General features: G+C 40.2%; 1 protein-coding gene across 1 annotated transcript in view; it reads right to left on the bottom strand.

Annotated features, from left to right (window-relative positions):
- Positions 1–117: 117 nt before the first annotated feature.
- Positions 118–21,112, bottom strand: part of LOC149019775 (Flavin containing amine oxidoreductase family) — a 49,342-nt gene continuing 28,347 nt past the window's right edge. The window contains exons 7-9 of the mRNA XM_089153762.1: positions 2,371–2,530; positions 2,141–2,244; positions 118–1,408 (exon numbers count right to left, since the gene is read on the bottom strand). Coding sequence (XP_089009888.1) covers positions 1,109–1,408; positions 2,141–2,244; positions 2,371–2,530 — 564 coding nt within the window. The 3' untranslated portion in view covers positions 118–1,108. The remainder of the gene's footprint in view (positions 1,409–2,140; positions 2,245–2,370; positions 2,531–21,112) is intronic.

Genomic DNA, 21,112 nt, shown 5'->3' with positions numbered 1-21,112 from the left:
TTTGCTAAAGTCAAATACAGATCAATGGCCATGAGTGACCATGACAACTTGTGAATTGACTTGGCTACGCTATTTAATTAAGGATTTAGGAGTTTTACATCTAGAACCTATAGATATATTTTGTGACAATAAATCAGCTATATACACCGCAAATCCGGTCTTCCATGAATGAACAAAGCATATTGAGATCAACTGTCATGTGGTTCATGAAAAACTTCAAGCTCGACAAATTCAAGTAGCATATGTTTCTTCTAAGCATCAAGTGGTAGATATTTTTACTAAAGCCCTGAGTGAAGAACAATATCATTTTCTTTTTAGTAAGTTGGGCATTCATAATGTGCATACTCCAACTTGAGGGGAAGTATTAAATTGTTTTGGGTTGGGTCATACCCATTACCAAGTAAAGAGGGTTCGGCTATGGAATGAAGTATATAAATTGTGGATTGTTGTAAAACCTTAAAATCATGAAAACCAAAACAATCTCTTTTCTCCCTTTGGATGTAGGCCTCTGGCCGAACCACGTTATTTCCTATTGTGCTCTTCCTGGTGTTCTATAACTCAATTATTTTTTTTTCTTCTTTTTCATGAATACAAAAGAACTTTTTACATACAAAGAAATGAAAATATTACATAAGCCATCAGCTAGAGTCACCCTCAAGAGTTGGTATAGCCGATGCATAAAATACAAGTTAACTTACTTTGGGATGTTGACCAAAAAACCACTTACTTTGGGATTTTGACATCAAGGAGGGCAGATGCAAATGAATTACATATTTTTCTGGTAAAAGAATTACATACCATCGAATCATACAAAATAACTGAATAACAGCATGTGGCCCTTTTTATTTTCTTTGCATCTTAACCCTACGGGCTCAGACGGAGATATGGAACAAGTTAGGCCTACAATTGGATGTTTTCCAGAAGATGGTATCACTTGGTACATACAGCTGCTGTTTCCGGAGAAACAAAAAGAATACCCACCACCCACAATCCATGGATACTTTGCTAAAGTATCACCATTATGGGGCAACGAAAAGCCCATCCCTCTTGACAAAAACACACTCGGCAACCAAAGAAGAAAACGACTCGGTCGCTTTCTCCCTGTTTGTCACTTGAACAAGGATTCCGACAGAAAATTTGATACTTCATCTGCGCTTTCATAAGCGCCCTCCACACATCTACCCAGAGCTACACCATACACATAGTTTCCCCCAAGATAGCACCCATGAAACCCACCGTCCCTGAGGGCATCCTTAGCAGCCTGTAGATGATCGAGATGACCAACCAGGAATTGTGGAATCGCTTGTGGCCACACTCTTACTCCAAGAACGAGTGGGTCCTCAGCATTTGGCTTTATAAGCATCTTTCTAAGGTCTTGGTTGACTGTCTCCACAAGCTCGCTTTCAGTCTGTGAGTTCAGTAAATGGTGAGCAAGATAAGAACATTCTTTCTACATTGGACACAAGTTGCATGGCATCATAAAAATAGGCATAGATTCAGAGTCAAAAAGTGTCATATTTGCTGCCACCACTGTGGCAGAGAATTTCAGTCACATTCAAGCAGGAAATTTTCCCTGGGAATGCAGCAACATATGAGGTGAAACCAATACGGATGAACACAAGATGCTTTGACTTCTAACAGCAGAACATCTGGCTTAAACAGATGAGTAACCATCATGTCTCAGGGAGATACAAGGACTGTCCAGATAGACTATACAGATGATCAAATCAGTGGCCTAGCATTGGACTTGGTATCTGAATTGACCACCCCAAAACCGCAATTTAGGGTGACAAAGAGCCTCACTGATTGAAACAATTTGGCATTAAGTACTTCAATCATCAGCAGGGGCACAGAGACTGAAATGAGGATGAATAGTCCAGAAGATAACACACCAACGGTAATGCACTTAGGTGGGATGGATTTGGGAACAGATGGGCACTATATGAGACAGAAGAGACAGGCTAAGAAAACTATTCACAGGTAGGGCACATATGCCTCCTGACATGTTTATCAAAAAGAAATACCAATCTCTGATCTAAGAATCTTTTATGTTACCTCAAAAGTTAAACAGCAGGCTGAAATCATTTTTTTAATTATCTTCTCCAACCAAATCTTAAAAAACTTAATTAAGTTCGAATACCTTGGACATAATTCCAGGATTTGTAGCTCCACCAATAAAGTTCAGAAGTAGAACCCTTCCAGGAGGTGCTCGGTTAGCAAAAAGTGATGAGCTATAAATTGTTCCTGCACCACAATGGACAGAACCCTTGTTTTCTGTCAGGTTCCCAGCTTCCACAAACTATTTGCTGAAAGTTGAAGCAAATGTTACGTAACCTTGATTGTAACTAGGTACATGAAAGGAGTACTTACCTAATGTATCGACACTCTGACTGCGTGGATGCAATTGGCCAAATCCTTTAAGCTCACCATCTATCAAGCATTCCTCCCTAATTGCTTCCTTTGGGTACGAAATAGTAACCGCTGCAACTGGAGGGTAATAGAACTTTGAAAGGGCATCTGCAGCAGTGGTCTGCCAAAGAAACAAAAGGAAACTTTAAAATCTGAAAGTTCCACTCAGATATCAAAGACAGGAGAAGTTGGATAATGACTTCATACCATAAGCTCATCACATTATGTTTCTAACCATGTAAATTAGAAAATTAGTGGATTAAAAGTTTATCAGTTCCAACAAAAGAAAAACTACAATTGGAGAACCTCAGTGCAACAGTTGAGCTTTTGCTATTGCAACCTGTTACTTGTGGGTTTGAAACTTTGAAACAGCATGTGTGAAGCAGTGCATAAGGCTGCATACATAAGTCTCTCAGAGACCCTACAGTAGCAAGAGCCACATGTCCTGGGATGCTCTTTTTAACAAAAGAGAGAGTAATTCGTCACACCACCTTCCAGAATAAATATTTGACTTAAACTTCTCTCATGCATATGTTTCTTACTTTGAAACCTTGCACCCAGCGTAATAGCGTTTATGGAGTTTAACAGTGTTGCAAAGGTTTCTGTAAGAATGTAAACAGCACCAACACAGGTGCAGAGTGCATGAATCATATCCTCATCATCATTGAAGCACCTATCAGACAAAGAACTATACGTAGATAGTCTAGGGCCCACAATTTGTTTACATCCAATTAGCATTCAGAAGCATGTGTGGAACAAAATGAAATTCTTGACAATTTAATGAGCACTATTTTTTTTCAGAATCTTTTGGTTAAGACAGTACTGAGTATATTTTTACAGATGAAGTGTCAGATGCTATTTCAACTGATATCTTGACAATGAGATTCATGTAAAATATGAAACTCATAAATCCCTTTTACCTGGTGTCTAAAGGCAAAAATTAAAGTTGGCAACACTAGCAACCAGAAATCAGTTATTGCCACATATCCATACACTGCAGGCATGCCTGAATCCAGAAAGCAAAAGATGGACTCTCTAATCTATCTTCTTTTCTTTTTTTTAGTGGGTGGGGCGTTGGGGGTTGGATACATAAAAAACCTGGTGAAGTAATAACCTCAAGGATTATGAGCATTTACTGATCCATGCAATATTTGATATCATTTGCATGGAAGCAAAAAAGAGGAAAAAGATTCCCACAATTCGTGTAGAGGGGCCACAGGCCAGACCCAGGGAAATAAAGCACCCACTGTGCCATGAAATTACCATTTTATCTAAGTGTAATACTGTAATTTCAAGGCACCCAAGCGATGTGTCTGGGCATGGCCCCCTAATGAGGGACAAAATAGAGAAGGAAGGGGAAACTTGACAAGAATCAGACTGATAGTAGAGAAAGAGGGAGAAGAAGAATCATAAGAAGACAAGAAAAGAAAGAAAAAAAAAGAAGGGGGGGGGGGGAGGGAAGAGTACAAAGCACATACAATACTTAATTCATATCTTATTCCTCCATTCTTCAAGCTAAATACAAGGATTTAAATAATTAAAGAAACAGATTGCAGTAAAACTAGGACTAACGATATAAATTAACTAAAATTGTTCCTATGTAACCTATCCAAACTAAAATTCTACTTGCATAACTATCCCAACAGATAAATAACAGAATCCTAGATCATTTCTAAAACTCCTAGACGAATCAGCATCTTCTATTTTATAACCTTGCAAGCTGCACATGGGCCCACAAAATATGAATAATCAATCCATCTCGTTGTAAGCTGGAGTTGGACCCACCAAACATGAAGAATTATCTCCTAGTGTTGCCGTTCATGTTACTGTTGCATGAGCAGTGTTGAGTCAAGAGTATTAAGTTATAAAGGTAGTTCTGTCAATTATTGTTCTTTGTTTTATTTAGTCCCACATCGGGTACTCTTGTATTCTTTCTTTCATGTTATCATTATAAATAAGAGCCTGCTATGTCACACTGATATAAGTCAGGATTTACTCAATTCTTTCAACATAGTATCAGAGCCACCTTTGATCTGAAAATCACCACCACCACAAGCCACTGCCACCTAAAGACCATCACCACTGTACAGCACAAACTGCCTCCATCACCTTTTGACCCTTCCACCCCCTCGGCCACCTCCTAAAACCCATTGCCTCCATCTGTTGGTCAAAAACCACCCCTTATGGTGGCCTAGAACCAAAGCACAAAGGTTCTGCCAGGTTCTGGGACCACATGCTCCTGTTTTTTCATCACCAGCAATCTGAAACCACTCAGAAACCAAAAACGATAGGCATCGGATGTTCAAATCACATACGCGATCATCCTAGGCCCCCATCAACTCTCACCAATAAACCTAGAACCACCTGCTATTTCCTCTAAGGGCCATTGCTGCAACCTGCACTGTCCTTAGTGGCATCGATCTCTGTTTTTTGGCCTCTTGCAATTCCTTTTTTAGCTCTGCAATCCTCCTAGATGTATCACCTAAGTCATGCGACCCCTCTAGGAGAGTCGCAACACCTAGCCGACACCTTTTAAACCCTGCAACTCCCTCTCTAATGATCAGAAATTTTTTTCCTTCTCCAAAAAAATTTAATTTATGACCTTTTGAGGTGGGGAGTGATTTTCTCCTACTATAAAAATTATTTTTTGATTGTTGGTTCCTGTGATGGCTGATCCTACTACACCCATCTCTTCTTCTGGTGTCTCTAATGAATTTCCCACTTCCTCGGGATTGTAAGTTTTATCCACATTAGACGACTACAATTAGCTCAACGGGACCAATTATCTTCGATGGTCTCGTTCTGTCTCTTTAGCAGTTGGTGCTTGTGGTCTTACTGGCCATCTTGATGGGACTTCTATCAAGCTTTACTCTCCTAGTCCGCAATTTACCAAGTGGTATATAAATGAATGTTTGATCGTGGGATTTCTTCTTAATCCATCGAACCAAGCATAGCAAAGAGCTATCTCCTTCCAGATGCTGCTATTATTTGGAAGGTTACTGAAGATACATACTCCAGAGTAGGTAATGATGCACAATGCTTTGAAATCAGACGGAAGATTCATCAGTTGCAACAGAAAGACCTTACTCCCTCTCAGTATTACAATGCACTTCGAGGATACTACCAGACCTTGGATTTCTATGGAAGATTTGCACCAAAGAATGTTGAAGATGCTATTGCCTATCAAAAGTGCGAGGACAAGCTTCAAGTCTATGACTTTCTAGCAAGAATAATAAACATAGAGTAGATCAGATTCAAGGACACATCCTTTCCCATGAGCCTTTTCCCTCCCTAGAGCAAGCCTATGCCATGGTGGACATAGAGGACAGTTGGTGGATAGCTATGGTGCATACATAGACTCCTTAAAGGTCAACATTAGCGGTTGGTTATGGTAATCCTAAGCCCAGTTCTCGTGATTCTCGGCCCCCTATGAAGTGTGAATATTGTAGGAAGGAACGTTATACGAAGAATAAGTGTTGGAAGTTACATGCGGGGAGACCGCGAGATCCCCGAGACCGGAGAACTCGGTCCCGGCGAGACGGGCGAGACGCGAGAGGGAACCGCCGGACCGCCACCCCACCGCCCGCCCGCCACCGCCCTCCCCCACTCGCCCCGCGGCCCTTTCCAATTGGATCGCCAGCCTGCCCCTGCCTCTCAACTCGAAGCTCATCTCCCCTGCTGCTTGGTTTGCTTTGACTTCCGGTTGCTTTCTTCTTTCTGGTTAGTTGTACTCTGATGTTTCTTGTGCTTTGTTTTGTGTTTTGTACTGTTTTCTTTTTGCCTTGGTTTTTGTTATTACCTTGTTCTCTTCCTCGCTTATGGTTTTAATGTGTTATATATTGTTCTCTCCTCGTTTGGTTTCCATTGGGTGCTTGTCTCTTGGCTGTTTCTCGGCCCTGTGTGTTGGCTCATGGCTAACCGTTTTCCTGGGCCTTCCCCGGTGGGCTCCGGTTGGCCTGGCTTCTCGCGGTCTCCGGTGGTCGTCTCGGTTCTGGTGCGGTCCTCCTGGTTACATGGACGTCCAGCAAGTTCCCATGGAGGAGGTAAGAGTTGAAGTAGGGGTAGCAATCCTACATCAACAAATCAAGCTATTCCAAACATCAAGAGTACTCCAGCACCTATTTCCTCAAACAAGATTCAAAATCTCTTTCGTCAGCTGATGACTAAGCTTGATGGATCATCTTCCGAGTTGACCACCAGCGCAAGTATAGCATCTACCGTTACCTCTACCTTTGCTTCCCAGCCTCCTACAGTTATTTTCTCTTGTCACAGTGTCAATTATATTTATCCCTCCTAGATAATTAACTCTGGGGCAACCGACCACATGACAAGCTCACCTTCTTTGTTTCACACTTATTCTTCTATTCCTTTTGCTCAGTATGTTCGAACAACTGATGGCTCCCTATCTCGTAATTCCAAAAAGGGCTCCATCATCTGTTCATCTAATCTCACCCTTTTTTTATTTTGCATGTTCCTGAATTGTTGGCTAATTTACTGTCCATTAAGAGTCTAAAAAATGATATGGACTGCAAAATAACCTTCTTCCCATCTCATTGTGTTTTTTAGGACCTGGAAATGGGGCGTACAATTGGCAGTGGTAAACAGAAGGGGGAGCTCTACTTATTGGGCAGTTCTCCATCAATTCTTTCTACAGTTTCTACATCATCTTCTCATGCATTAGTGTCTTTGTTACAGTGGCACAATCGTCTTAGCCACACTTCACTTATAGTTTTGTCTAAATTATTTCCTGATTTAGTAAAAGGTGTAACTTGAATGATTTTGTTGTGATACTTGTATTTTGGCCAAGCAAACTAGACATATTTCCCCTATTTCTGATAATAGAAGAAAAGTTTCTTATTCTGTTATTCATTCCGATTTGTGAGGTCCTTCTCGGACTGTGTCCATCTCTAGCCATCGTTGGTTTGTTACATTCATTGATTGTTGCACTAGAACTACCTAGTTTTATCTCTTACACCAAAAAAGTAATGTGTTTTCCTGTTTCCAAAATTCCCACAATATGGTTAAGACCCAGTTTGGGGGCTATAATAAAAATCCTTTGGACAAACAACGTGACTAAATATTCAAGTGGTGATTTTCCCTCTTACTATTCTGATCATGGGATTATCCATCAAACCAATTGTGTAGATACACCTCTCCAAAATGGGGTCGCAGAGCACAAAAAATAGGCATCTTTTGGAGGTGGGACAATCTCTTATGTTTACTATGAATGTGCCCCCTCGGTTTTTGTGTGATGCGGTTCAAACCACCAACTATCTCATTAATAGGATGCACTGTAGTGTCTTAAACTAGCACTGTCCTCTTGAGGTTCTCTTAGGAACAACCAACTTTATTGTTCCCCCTAAGGTTTTTTGATGTATTGCATTCGTTCACAACCATCATAGTCATAATAAGCTTGACCCTCGCAGTTATGGTGTATATTCTTGGGTTATCCCCTTATGCAAAAGTGGTACAAATGTTACCATCCTAGGTTTTATAGGTTTTTTGTGTCTGCAGATGATGTTTTTCAAGAATAAGTTCCTTTTTTTCCCCCTACTCTTCTTCAATGGGAGAGTACTAGTGAAGAAGCTCCAGTGTTCCTTGAGATTCCTCCTGAAGTTCCTAATGTTGAGTCTCCTTTGGCAAATTTTCCATTAGAAGATGGAGTGACTAAACAGGAATAATTGGTGGCTGATGTGCAAGGGGAATTTAAACCTCTTCTTAAAACCTACCAAAGGAACCAGAAAGTTCGCCCCTTTGAGCCACATCAATTGGAAGCACCAGATCCTAGTCTTAAAACAACAACTCATCCTGGTGAGTCTGTATCGGATCTTGATTTTCCTATTGCATCAAGAAAACAACCTCGCACCTGCACCAAACACTATATTTCTAACCATGTGTCATATCAATCCCTACCCCAGAATTTTAAAGCTTTATTTCTTCTTTGTCTTCCACCTCTATCCCTAACTCATGGCAAGAGGCAATGTTTCACTCAAACTGCAAAAAAGCTATGAACGAGGAAATGCAAGCTCTGGGAAAAAATAAGACGTGGGATTCGGTATCTTTGCTTGCAGGGAAGAAGACTATTGGGTACAAATGGGTGTTTGTAATAAAAGAGAAAGCAGATGGAACCATTGAGAGATACAAGGCAAGACTAGTAGCCAAGGGCTTTACTCGAACTTATGGCATTGACTACTGGGAGACGTTTTGATGTAAACCCAGGTTTAGGGTTCACTTTCAAGCCTAGTACACTAGTTGCACGCTTGCAGAAGCCAATTAGAAAGTTTTAGGGTTTCAGATAGGGCTGGTAGTTGGTCTAGGGTTTCTGATTTGGTAGTTTGAAGAAGCTAATAAGGGTTTCTTAAGGGTTAGGATAGATCTGGGAAGTTGGACAGAAATAGACAAGTCTTAAAAAAAACATGGAAGTTCAAATTTTCTGCAACATTCTATGAAGAAGATGAGTAGCAGAAATTTTCAGATTAGGGTTGAAGGGTTGGAAAGGGCAAAGGGCTTGGGGAAGGCAGTTCTAGGCTTGGTGCGATCCTAGGAAAGAGATGTAGGAGTCTAGAGGGGCTGGGGGACTAGGGTTTTAATGGGCTACTGCTGCTGCCTATGCAGAAACAAGGGAAGGAAAGGGGAAGAAGGTTGGGGTTGGCGATGGGGTTTAACTTACTTGTATATTGAAGGGACTACAAAAAAACTCTTTGTAGAATGCTTGAATTGATGATTGAAGAACAATACACAAAATCAGCCACAGGGTGTCCTCTAAAGATCCCACGACTTTCACAAGCCAATATTCTCAAACTCTATTTTCATTCAAGCAATCAAATCTGAAAATACTTACACTAGAAAAGCTATTTATAGCCTGAAACAAAGGACTCCGACTTATACTGAGTTACCTTGATTGTTAGGGTCCCATCACAACTTAACTTTGACTCCAAAAAAGGTATCTAATTACCAGGCAATCTCTGCCCTTGGATCTGAGATCTAACTTGAGTCATCTAACGCTAATTAGATAACTTAAGATTACAACCAAACTGGACCTAAAAAGGAAATAACTCTGCCTAATTAAGTTATCCTTAAAAGTAGGGCTTCTTAAAAAGGAAACAATGCTTTCTTAAATAACACAACTCTATGACTCTTTCCAATTAAAACTTCAAAAGAAATTACTTGACTCTTAAGAAGACTTCTAAATAAACTAATGTATAGGATTTCGGTCTTCCTTATAGCTCAATCCGGGGGTAGGAATTGATCATTCTAGGCCTAGGATGGATTTGGCCTCCCTAACTCACAGTTGGGCTTGGGACCTTTTTAGGGGGCTCCAACCCAAGATACATCATGTTTGCCCCTGTTGCCAAGATGAATATTGTTCGGACAGTTCTTTCATGTGTTGTAGACCAAGGATGGAGTCTTCAACAATTAGATGTAAAGAATGTTTTCCTACATGGAGAGCTGTAGGAAGAAGTATATATGGATGTGCCCCCTAGCTATTCTAGTCTAGAGAACCATGGGAAGGTATGCAAATTGTTAGGAAATGGCAATTTGGGAAATGGCAATTTGGGAAATGACAGATCCATCGAGAGTTGGTGCCTTGCACCAACTCTAGATAGGAAAAAGAGGCGGTAATCAAGAGTTTTATACCAATCGAAATTGGTTGATGCTTTCCTATATAGAATAGACTTGTAAATTAGCCTATAAATAGTGAAGTTATTTTGAGGAGTGCTCATAAGTTCAATCTGAGCCTCCACAACTAAATCGTGGCTTCCATCTTCTCTTCTCCCTCATTCTTCACCTTATTCTTTCTCAAAATAACATGGTATCAGAGCTAACAGTTGATTCTATAGAAGGGAAAGAAATTGAACCTGGTGTGAGAGTCGTTTCCAGAAATTAAAGGGATGCAACACCGTACGCTGCACTTGTTGGTGATTTTTATCTAAAGATTGATGCAGCTTCTTATGCTGCCATTACTTTGGTGATTGGTATTGAAGATCGGTGCAAGAAGAATGCCCAGCTTTGGTGTCAGATCTGAATTTTTTCAGGTACGAATAAACTGCGCTTGATCTGAGATATTTTTCGTTTTGTGATTTGGGGCTGAGGAAGAGTGTCTGTAGTCCTCCTCACTCTCGATCTGTTTAGAGTTGAGAGAATAACCATTCTTTGGAGAAGAAGCAGCCGCCGGAGTAGTCGCTGGTGCTTTGATTTTTTGCTTCCGACACCGTTTTAGATCAGAGAAAGAGAGAGAGAGAGAGAGAGAGAAAGAGAAGAGTGACCTGCAACACTACTTTAGATCATAAACTGTGCTGTGATTTTTCATTTCCGATCGTTGCTTTAGATCAGAAAGAGAGAGTGAGAGAGAGAGAGAGAGAGTCTTCCAAAAAGAGAAGAGTAACTTGCCGTGAGCAAGTTCTCAAGTTCTCTAGTTCGATCGGTATAGGTATTGGTATTTTTTGGTTCGGTTGGTTCAAGTGGTCCAAGTTCAATTGGTATTGGTTTATTTATAGTTATGAGATTAATCTGATTCTGGGATTAATCTGGGAATAATTATGATTCTGGAATTTATTATGATTCTAATTCTGATTTCTGATTTCTGGGATTTGATTTTAATTGTGTTGGATATGGGAGAAACTTCAAGTAAAAATACCATGACTGAAATTATTTCTTCACCCTCTCATCGGTTAATTGAGAAGAAATTGGAGGGTGTATCAAATTTCAACCAATGGAGGGCTATAGTTAAAATTGTTCTTACTGGACGGGACAAATAGATCATTTGACTAAGACTGTACCTAAAGATGATGATACTTGGGCAATTGTTGATGCACGAATACTTGGGAAGATGTTTAATTCCTTGGCCGATAATATTATAGATTTGGTTACTCACTTACAAACTGTGAAGGAATTATGGGAGTATTTGAATGTGTTGTATTCTAGTCAGAATAATCTGGCTAGAATCTACGAATTGTCTCAGGAATTTTATCGAGTAGATAGGAAAGGTAGAGATATTACCCAATATTTTGCAGATTTTAAAAGAATGTATGAAGAACTAAACTCTATTCTACCTATCTCCTCTGATATCAAAAATATGCAAAATCAAAGAGAGCAATTAGCTGTTATTGGTTTTTTGGGAGGTCTTGGAAAGGAGTTTGAGGCAGTTAGAGCACAGATTCTTGGTAGTGATCAAGTACCTACGTTAGCTGACACATTTTCAAGAGTTCTTCGTGTTGCAAGGGAGAGTACCAATAACTTTACAGAAAATTCAGCTTTAGCAACAGTTTCTCGAGGCACTTCTAGAGGACATGCCCCTGGTGGACAGAATATAGGACGAACTCGAGGAAATAATATTGGAAAATATCTAGGTTCACACAACTCTACTGACAGTACAGGACAAGTTAAGACTTGTCATCATTGTGGTCGTTCAGGACATATTCAACGATATTGTTGGAAGCTTCATGGGAAGCCCCCACACATGGCGAATGCAATCATCACCTCTGAATCAGCATCTCCAACTACTACCGTTCATCCTGAGGGTAAGACTGTAAACATGACTAATGCAGATTATATTCGTTTCACTCAGTTTCAAGCCACTCAACCACATTCAGCCGCTGCCACCCTTGTTCAGACAGGTAATGCTACTGCTTGCCTTTCAACCACATCTTGCCCATGGATCATTGATTCAGGAGCTTCTGATCATATGATCGGGGCTACAGGTATTTTTCCTCTTTTGTTCCATCATCCTCTTTGGTTACACTTGCTGATGGCTCTCATATCAATGTTAAAGGAGTGGGTACAGTTCAACTCACTCCATCCATTATCCTACCCTCAGTTCTTTACGTACCGAATTTGCCATTTAACTTATTATCTGTTCATAAATTTACCTCCACTAATAACTGTTTGGTGAAATTCTTTCCTGGATATTGTCTATTTCAGGATCTTACGACGAAGAAGATGCTTGGTAGAGGCCGTATGTCTGGGGGGTTGTATCTATTCGAGGAGATATCCTCTACTGCGTGTTCTTTGGATGCTTCGACGTCTACCATTGACTCCAGTGGTTATCATTCACATTATTATCTTCATCCTTCTGACAATCCAGGCATCACTCTGGTCACTCAAGTCCTCACTGGCGATAATTATCACACTTGGCGACGGGCTGTGCGGATGGCTCTCTCTGCAAAGAATAAAGTTGGTTTTATCACTGGCACCTTATCTAAACCTTCATCCCCACCTTCCGCAGCCGATGCTTGGATTAGATGCAATGATATGGTCTTATCTTGGATCCTTAATGTTATTTTTCCAGAGATCTTATCTTCAGTAGCTTTTATTGATACGACCTATAATCTTTGGAATGATTTGGCGGAGCGTTTCTCTGAAGGGAATGCCACTTGCATATATCACTTGAAACGGACTATTAGTAATCACGCTCAAGGTCAGTCTTCTGTTTTAGTTTACTTTAATAAATTGAAAGCTCTTTGGGATGAGTTGGCTTCACTTTCTATTATTCCACAATGCTCTTGTGGGGCCTTAAAGGAATTGACAACATTACAGCAAGCAGAGAAGGTATTTGAATTCTTAATGGGCCTTAATGATAGCTATTCTATTATTAGCTGTCAGATTTTGACCCAGAACCTCTTCCAAAAATCAATAAAGTGTTTTTTATGGTTCTTCAAGAAGAGCGACAATTGGTCAGAACCTCTTCCAAAAATCAATAAAGTGTTTTCTATGGTTCTTCAAGAAGAGCGACAACGCAAATTGCGGATTACTCATTCTGTACCTACTCATCCTGATGCCGCTGCCCTTGCCGCTACTCGCATTAATTCTAGCCATGCGAGTCATTCTTCTGGCACTCATCGATCAAGACCTAAGTGTGATCATTGTGGACGTGAAGGGCACTTGAAGGCTCATTATAAAGTTCATGGTTTTCCTCCTAAAGTGCCAGATTCAGGTTCTTCTTCATCCAGTTTTGCAACTTCTACAATGGCTCCTAGCTCTAACCCATCTCTCACAGCTGAGCAGTACCAACAGTTTATGCAATTTGTCAATACTGGAAGCCCTCAACCTTCTGCTAATCTATCTGGTGAGTCTATTTGTTGTTCCTCAATTTCTTCATCTCATTGGATCATTGATACAGGTGCCACCAATCATATAACCCACTCTTTGCATCTTTTAAATAATGTTTTACCTTATGCTCATTCTAGACCTATTCGTCTACCCAATGGTACATCTGTCCCAGTGACTCACAAAGGGACTGCTCACTTATCTTCTTCTATTCACCTTCATGAAGTGTTTTATGTTCCTGATTTTCATTATAATTTATTGTCTATCAGTCAACTCACCAAATCTCTACATTTTGTTGTTATTTTCTTTCCTGATTTTTGTGTTTTTCAGGAACTCACCACGAAACGGGTGATTGGGATTGGTGAAAAGCATGTTGGTCTCTACTTTTATCGTGCTCATGGTCATTTTGCTTCCTTTGTTTCCAACACTTCACATAATTTTGACATGTGACATTGGCGCTTAGGGCATCCGTCTTATTTTCCTCACAATTTTTTATCTCAAAGTGTTTTTGATGTTACCATTTCACCTCGACATTGTGATATTTGTCCTCTTGCTAAACAATCACGTTTACCTTTTCCAGTGCATGTTGAATCGAGCAATTGTCCTTTTTCTCTTTTACATTGTGACATATGGGGTGATTTTTCTATTGCTTCATTTTCTGGTGCTCATTACTTTCTTACCATTGTTGATGATTATTCTCGCTGTACTTGGGTTTTTCTTATGTGTCACAAGTCTGCAACTCAATGTCTTCTTAAAAATTTTCATTGTCATGGTAAAAACACAATTTAATTGCCTTGTCAAGAAATTTCGTAGTGATAATGGTCTTGAGTTTCTCTCTCTCTCTTCTTACTTTAATGAGTTAGGCATAATTCATGAACGTAGTTGTGTTGCTACTCCTCAACAAAATGGAGTTGCTGAACGTAAACATCGACATATCCTTGAGGTTGCTCGAGCTTTACGTTTTCAAGCACATCTACCTTTTAACTTTTGGGGGGAATGTGTTCAGACTGCTGTTTATCTCATTAATCGTCTCCTTACCCCCTTGTTAAAGGGGAAAACCCCAAATGAGCTTGTGACTGGTGTTTCACCTAAGTATTCTCATCTTCGTGTTTTTGGTTGTTTATGTTATGCTAAGAATTTAACTCCTCATCAATCTAAGTTTTCTCCACGTGCTATTCCAGGCATTTTTGTTGGGTATCCATATGGGCAAAAGGCATATCGTATTTATAACCCTATCACTCGTAAGATATTCACTAGTAGGGATGTCATATTTCATGAGACGATATTTCCATACCAGTATGCTTCCTTCCCTCAATCCGTTCCTTCTCCCCACACCTCTTCTCCACCTGTCCTTCCTTGTTCTGCAATTGATGATCCAGTATCCCCTCCTCCTCCTACCCCACCCCCCTCTTTACTAGAATCACACTCTGATGATCCTAGCGTCCCTCTTCGTTGTAGTACTCGTCCTACTCGCCCTCCTCCTCACCTCCACAACTATCAGTGCAATGTTGCTTCTCTTCCTTCTTGCCCTTATCCTCTTAATAATTACCTTTCGTATTCAGCTTTTTCCCCTACTCACCGTGCTTTCCTTTCTAGTATTTCTAATGATTCTGAACCTCGTTCCTTTGTTGAGGCTTCCCACAATCCCAAATGGTGTGCTGCAATGGTTGATGAGATTAAGGCTCTTGAGCTAAACCATACTTGGTGCTTGCAACCTCTTCCCCCTGGCAAGGTCGCTATCCAATGTAAATGGGTATACAAAATTAAATATCGAGCTGATGGTTCTATTGAACGCTACAAAGCTCGTTTGGTTGCCAAAGGCTTTACTTAAATTGAAGGTGTTGACTACTAAGAAACATTTTCCCCTGTTGAGAAATTAGTCATTGTGCGATGCCTCCTTGCTATTGCTTCAATTAAAGGTTGGCCGCTTTATCAAATGGATGTTAACAATGCTTTTCTTCAGGGTGATCTAGATGAGGAAGTTTACATGTCTTTGCCACCTAGTTTTTCCCGAAAGGGGGAGAATAATCTGGTTTGTCATCTTCACAAGTCCATATATGTTTTAAAACATGCTTCTCGCAATTGGTTTTCCAAGTTCACTTCTGCTCTACAACTTGCTGGATTCAAACAATCATTAGCTGATTATTCTTTGTTTGTATCTTCCAGTGGGTCTAGCATCACTATTGTTTTGGTTTATGTGGACGATATAATTATTACTGGAAACGATCAAGTTGCCATCAATGCTTTGAAATTGTTTCTTCATAGTCGCTTTCATATCAAAGACTTGGGCACTATCAAATTCTTTCTTGGCATTGAGGTTGCTCGGTCAACTAAAGGTATCTTCCTTTCTCAAAGGAAATATACCTTGGAGATGCTTAATGATGCAGGTCTACTTGGATCCAAACCCATCAATTGTCCTATGGAGCTAAACTTAAAATTGAACAGTGAAGATGGCGAACTTCTTGCTACTCCAACAGAATATAGAAGACCTAAAATTGGTAGATAAAAGTTTTCATTCTCTTTCTTAGTTGGACTGTGAGTCTTGTCAATTTGGAAAACTTCATCGTGTGAGTTTTCCTCTTCGTATAAATAACAGATCGGATCACCCTTTCTCTCTAGTTCATTCTGATGTGTGGGGACCCTGTCCTGTTAGTTCTACTTCAGGTTACAGATACTTTGTTACATTTGTGGATGACTTTTCAAGAGTCACTTGGCTTTATTTAATGAAAAATTGTTCAGAATTATTTGACATATTTTACAATTTTGTTATTGAAATTCGTGCTCAATTTGGTGTTCCTATTCATACTTTTCGTAGTGATAATGCCAAAGAATATTTCTCTGATCCTTTTTGTAAATTTATGGCTTCTAATGGGATTCTTCACCAATCCTCCTGTGTTGATACTCCTCAACAAAATGGGGTTGCAGAAAGAAAAAATAGACACTTATTGGAGGTCACCCGTTCTCTCTTATTTGAGATGAAGGTTCCTAAATCCTTTTGGGCTGATGCAGTTTCAACTGCTTGTTATCTTATCAACAGGATGCTTTCATCTGTCTTAAAAGGTGGCATTCCTCATTCTCTCTTATTTCCTTCATCTCCTTTATTTTCTTTGCCTCCTCGCGTATTTGGTTGTGTATGTTACATTCGTAATCATCGCCCAGGGATCTCTAAACTTGATCCTCGTGCACTTAAGTGTATTTTTTTGGGTACTCTCGCACTCAAAAGGGATATCGTTGTTATTTTTCTGACTTACGAAGATATTTTGTTACAGTAGATGTGTCATTTTTTGAGTCCACTCCTTTTTCTACTGAATCTCGTAGTTTAACTGACCTAAATGATGATCTATGTATTTTTCAAAGTGTGTTTCCACAGGGTACAGTTCCTTCACCTCCACCTCTGCTAGACATCACCAAAGTATACATGCGCCATCCAAAACCACCGGCTCCCCCCCTCGCACCTACAGTCTTTACCTCTGTGCCGACTTCGTCTATTGATCCTGCGGACGTTCCTGCCAAATCTAACCTTGATATTCCAATTGCTCTTCGGAAGGGTACTCGTTCTTGTGTTCAGTATCCCATCTCTAACTTTATTTCATATTCTATTTTATCACCTGGATTCTCTACTGCTTTATCTACTATAGAAACTTATCCTATTCCTAAGAATGTTCTTGAAGCCTTGTCTAATCCTGGGTGGGTCAGTGCAATGAATGAAGAATTTACAAGCCTTAGAGGACAATCACACTTGGGATCTTGTGCCTTTACCCTCAGGAAAGAAAGCTATTGGTTGTAGGTGGATATTCACTGTGAAAGTTTAATCCTGATGGTTCTTTAGCTCGCCTGAAAGCTCGTCTTGTTGCCAAGGGCTATGCTCAAGTTTATAGCGTAGATTATGTTGATATTTTTTCGCCTGTAGCCAAGCTTACTTCCATCCGCATTTTAATCTCTCTTGCCGCTACCTACCATTGGCCCTTGTTTTAGTTGGATGTGAAGAATGCCTTCCTTCATGGAGATCTACATGAGGAAGTGTATATGGAGCAACCACCTGGGTTTGTTGCTCAGGGGGAGAAGAATAAGGTTTGTCGCCTCCGCAAATCATTATATGGTCTCAAGCAGTCACCTCGAGCATGGTTTAAACGATTCACTATTGTTGTAATAGAATTTGGGATGACTCGTTGTGAAAGTGATCACTTTGTATTCTTTAAAAACTCTGATGCAGGCAAAATCTTTCTTGTAGTTTATGTTGATGATATTGTCATTACAGGAAATGACACTTCAAGAATTGATAGGTTAAAGACCTATTTGCAAGAGAAATTTCAGACCAAAGACTTGGGCAAGTTAAAGTATTTTCTAGGAGTTGAAGTTGCCCAATCAACAAAGGGCATCTTCTTATCTCAACGGAAGTATGTACTAGATTTGCTTTCTGAAACAGGAATGTTGGGATCAAAACCCATAGACGCTCCCATGGAATGTAACTTAAAGTTAATGCCAGAAGATGGAACCATTCTTAATGATCCAGAGAAGTACAGAAGGCTTGTTGGAAAGCTGAATTATCTGACTGTGACTAGACCTGACATTGCCTTTCCAATCAGTGTTGTGAGTCAATTTTTGTCTGCCCCACGAACATCACATTGGGATGTAGTTATACGAATTCTAAGGTATCTTAAGAAAGCACCAGGACGTGGACTTCTTTACACTAATCATGGGCATAGAAATGTAAAAGGATTCTCTGATGCTGATTGGGCTGGATCACCTATTGATAGAAGATCGACTACAGGGTTCTGCACATTCATTGGAGGAAATCTTGTATCATGGAAAAGTAAGAAACAAACTGTGGTAGCAAGATCAAGCGCAGAATCCGAGTATCGTGCTATGGCACAGGTAACATACGAGATGGTATGGATAGAACAATTACTCCAAGAATTAGGAATTATTGATGACACACCAATGAAGTTATGGTGTGATAATCAAGCTGCGATTTATATAGCATCAAATCCAGTTTTTCATGAACGTACCAAGCATATTGAAGTTGATTGCCACTTTGTTCATGAGAAGTTACTACAAGGCATAATATCCCCCAAGCATGTGAGGACTGGAGAACAACTCGCAGATTTGTTCACCAAAGCTCTAAGGAATACAAGAGTTACCTATATTTGTAACAAGCTGGGCATGAGTAATATATATGCTCCAGCTTGAGGGGGAGTGTTAGGAAAGGGCAATTTAGGAAATGACAGATCCATCGAGAGTTGGTGCCTTGCACCAACTCTCGATAGGAAAAAGAGGCGGTAATCAAGAGTTTTATACCAATCGAAATTGGTTGATGCTTTCCTATATAGAATAGACTTGTAAATTAGCCTATAAATAGTGAAGTTATTTTGAGGAGTGCTCATAAGTTCAATCTGAGCCTCCATAACTAAGTCGTGGCTTCCATCTTCTCTTCTCCCTCATTCTTCACCTTATTCTTTCTCAAAATAACACAAACTAAGAAGAGTCTTATATGAACTAAAGCAGTCCCCTAAGGCAAGGTTTGGAAGCTTTCACAAGGCAATGGTCTATGGCTACAGGCAAAGTAATACAGATCATACCCTATTTATCAAGCAGGAAGGATCACATACTACAATACTCCTTGTGTATGTGGACGATATTGTCATCACAGGAAGCAATGAGGAGGAAATTACAGCCTTTAAGACCTTCTTGGGGACAGAGTTTTGAGATAAAAGACATGGGCAAGCTCAGGTACTTTCTCAAGTTGGAGTTAGCTTATTCTACTTCTCTCTCACACAAAGAAAGTACACCTTGGACCTATTAGAAGAAACTAGAATACTAGGGTGTAGACTTGCAAAGAGTAGAGTAGAGCCTAATCAACACTAGAAAGATAAGGAAGGAGAACCAGTTGACAAAACCAGCTACCAAAAATTAGTTAGAAGTTGATTTACTTGTCCCACACTAGACCAAATATAATTTTTTTCCGTCGGCCTTGTCAGTCAGTACATGCATGATCCTTATTCTTCACATCTTAATGTAGTATATCAGATCTTGAGGTACTTGAAAGCATCTCCAGGAAAAGGCATCTTAATTTCTTCCTATAGACATCCTAGAGTTGAAGCATGTACAGATGCAGATTAGGCCAGATGTCCAAATGATAGGAGATCTACATCAGGCTATTGTGCTTATGTGGGGGGTAATCTAATGTCATAGAGAAGGAAAAAAACAGGTTGTAGTTGCACGGTCAAATGCTGAAGTAGAATTTAGAGCTTTGGCTCAAGGCATTTGTGGGGTGATATGGTTAAAGGGTCTTCTTCAGCAGCATGAGATAGACCTGGTGATGTACCCTGGGTTGGACCACCCCCCCCCCCCCCCCCCCCCAAAAAAAAAGGGGCCCAAGCCCAGTTGTGAGTTAGGGAGGCCGAATCCATCCTCGGGGTAGAATGGTCAATTCCTACCCTTGGATCAAGCTATAAAGAAGATCGAAATCTAGTACATTTATTTTATTTAGAAGTCTTAAGAGTCACGTCATTTCTTTTAAAGTTTCAATGGGAAAGAGTCAGAGACTTTTGTTAATTTAGGAAACCATTGTTTCCTTTTAAGAAGTCCTACTTTTAAGGATAACTTAAATTAGAAGAGTTATTTCCTTTTTAGGTCCAGTTTGTTTGTAATCTTAAGTTTATCTAATTAGCATTAGGTGACTTAAGTGAGATCTCAAATCCAAGGGCTGAGATCGTCTAGTAATTAGATGCCTTTTTCAGAGTCCAAGTTAAGTTGTGATGGGACCCTAATAGTCAGGGTAACCCAGTATGAGTCAGAGTCCTTTGTTTCAAGCTATAAGTAGTGCAACTTATTTTCGGATTTGATTGCTTGAATGACAATAGAATTTGAGAATTGGCTTGTGAAAGCGTGGGATCCTTTGAGGACACCCTGTGGCTGGTTTTGTGCATTGTTCTTCAACCTCGAGATCTTCAATCATTGATTCAAGCATCCTGCAAAGAGTTTTCTGCAGTCCCTTCAATATACAAGTTAAACCCCCATCCCCAACCCCAGCTTTCTTCCCCTTATGCCCGCAGCCATCCCAGCCCCTTCCCCTGGGTTTCAGACCTTAAAATTACTCCCTTCCTGATCGCAAATCACACCCACCTCTGCCTACACCCTAGGTCACCTCCTATAGCTCGCAGGTCATCCCTTTTCTTCCCTTGTTTCTGCACAGGCAGCAGCAGTAGCCCATTAAAAACCCTACTCCCCCAGCCCCTCTAGATTCTTAAATCCCTTTCCTAGGATTGCACCAAGCCTAGGACTACATTCCCCAAGCCCTTAGCCCTTTCGAGCCTTAAACCCTAATCTGAAATTTTCTGGTACTCATCTTCTTCATAGAGTAGTTGTAAAAAAATTGAAACTTCCAAATTTTTTTAAGACTAACCTATTTCTGTCCCAACTTCCCAGATCTATCCTAACCCTTAAGAAACCCTTATTAGCATCCTTAGACTACCAAATCAGAAACCCTAGAACAACTACCAGCCCTAGTCGAAACCATAAACTTTCTAATTGGCTGCTACAACTAGTGTACAAGGTCCTGAAAGTGAACCCTAAACCTGGGTTTACATCACCTAGGAAAGCCTATATAGTTGTACTCTGACAGCAAATCAGGAATTAATATAACCCACAATCCAGT

Source organism: Hakea prostrata, chromosome 4 (genome assembly GCF_041222555.1).
Source record: "Hakea prostrata isolate BN-2017 chromosome 4, UWA_Hpros_2, whole genome shotgun sequence".
NCBI lineage: Eukaryota > Viridiplantae > Streptophyta > Magnoliopsida > Proteales > Proteaceae > Hakea > Hakea prostrata.
The sequence above is the reverse complement of the archived record's forward strand: the minus strand, read 5'-3'. Positions and strand labels throughout refer to the sequence as shown.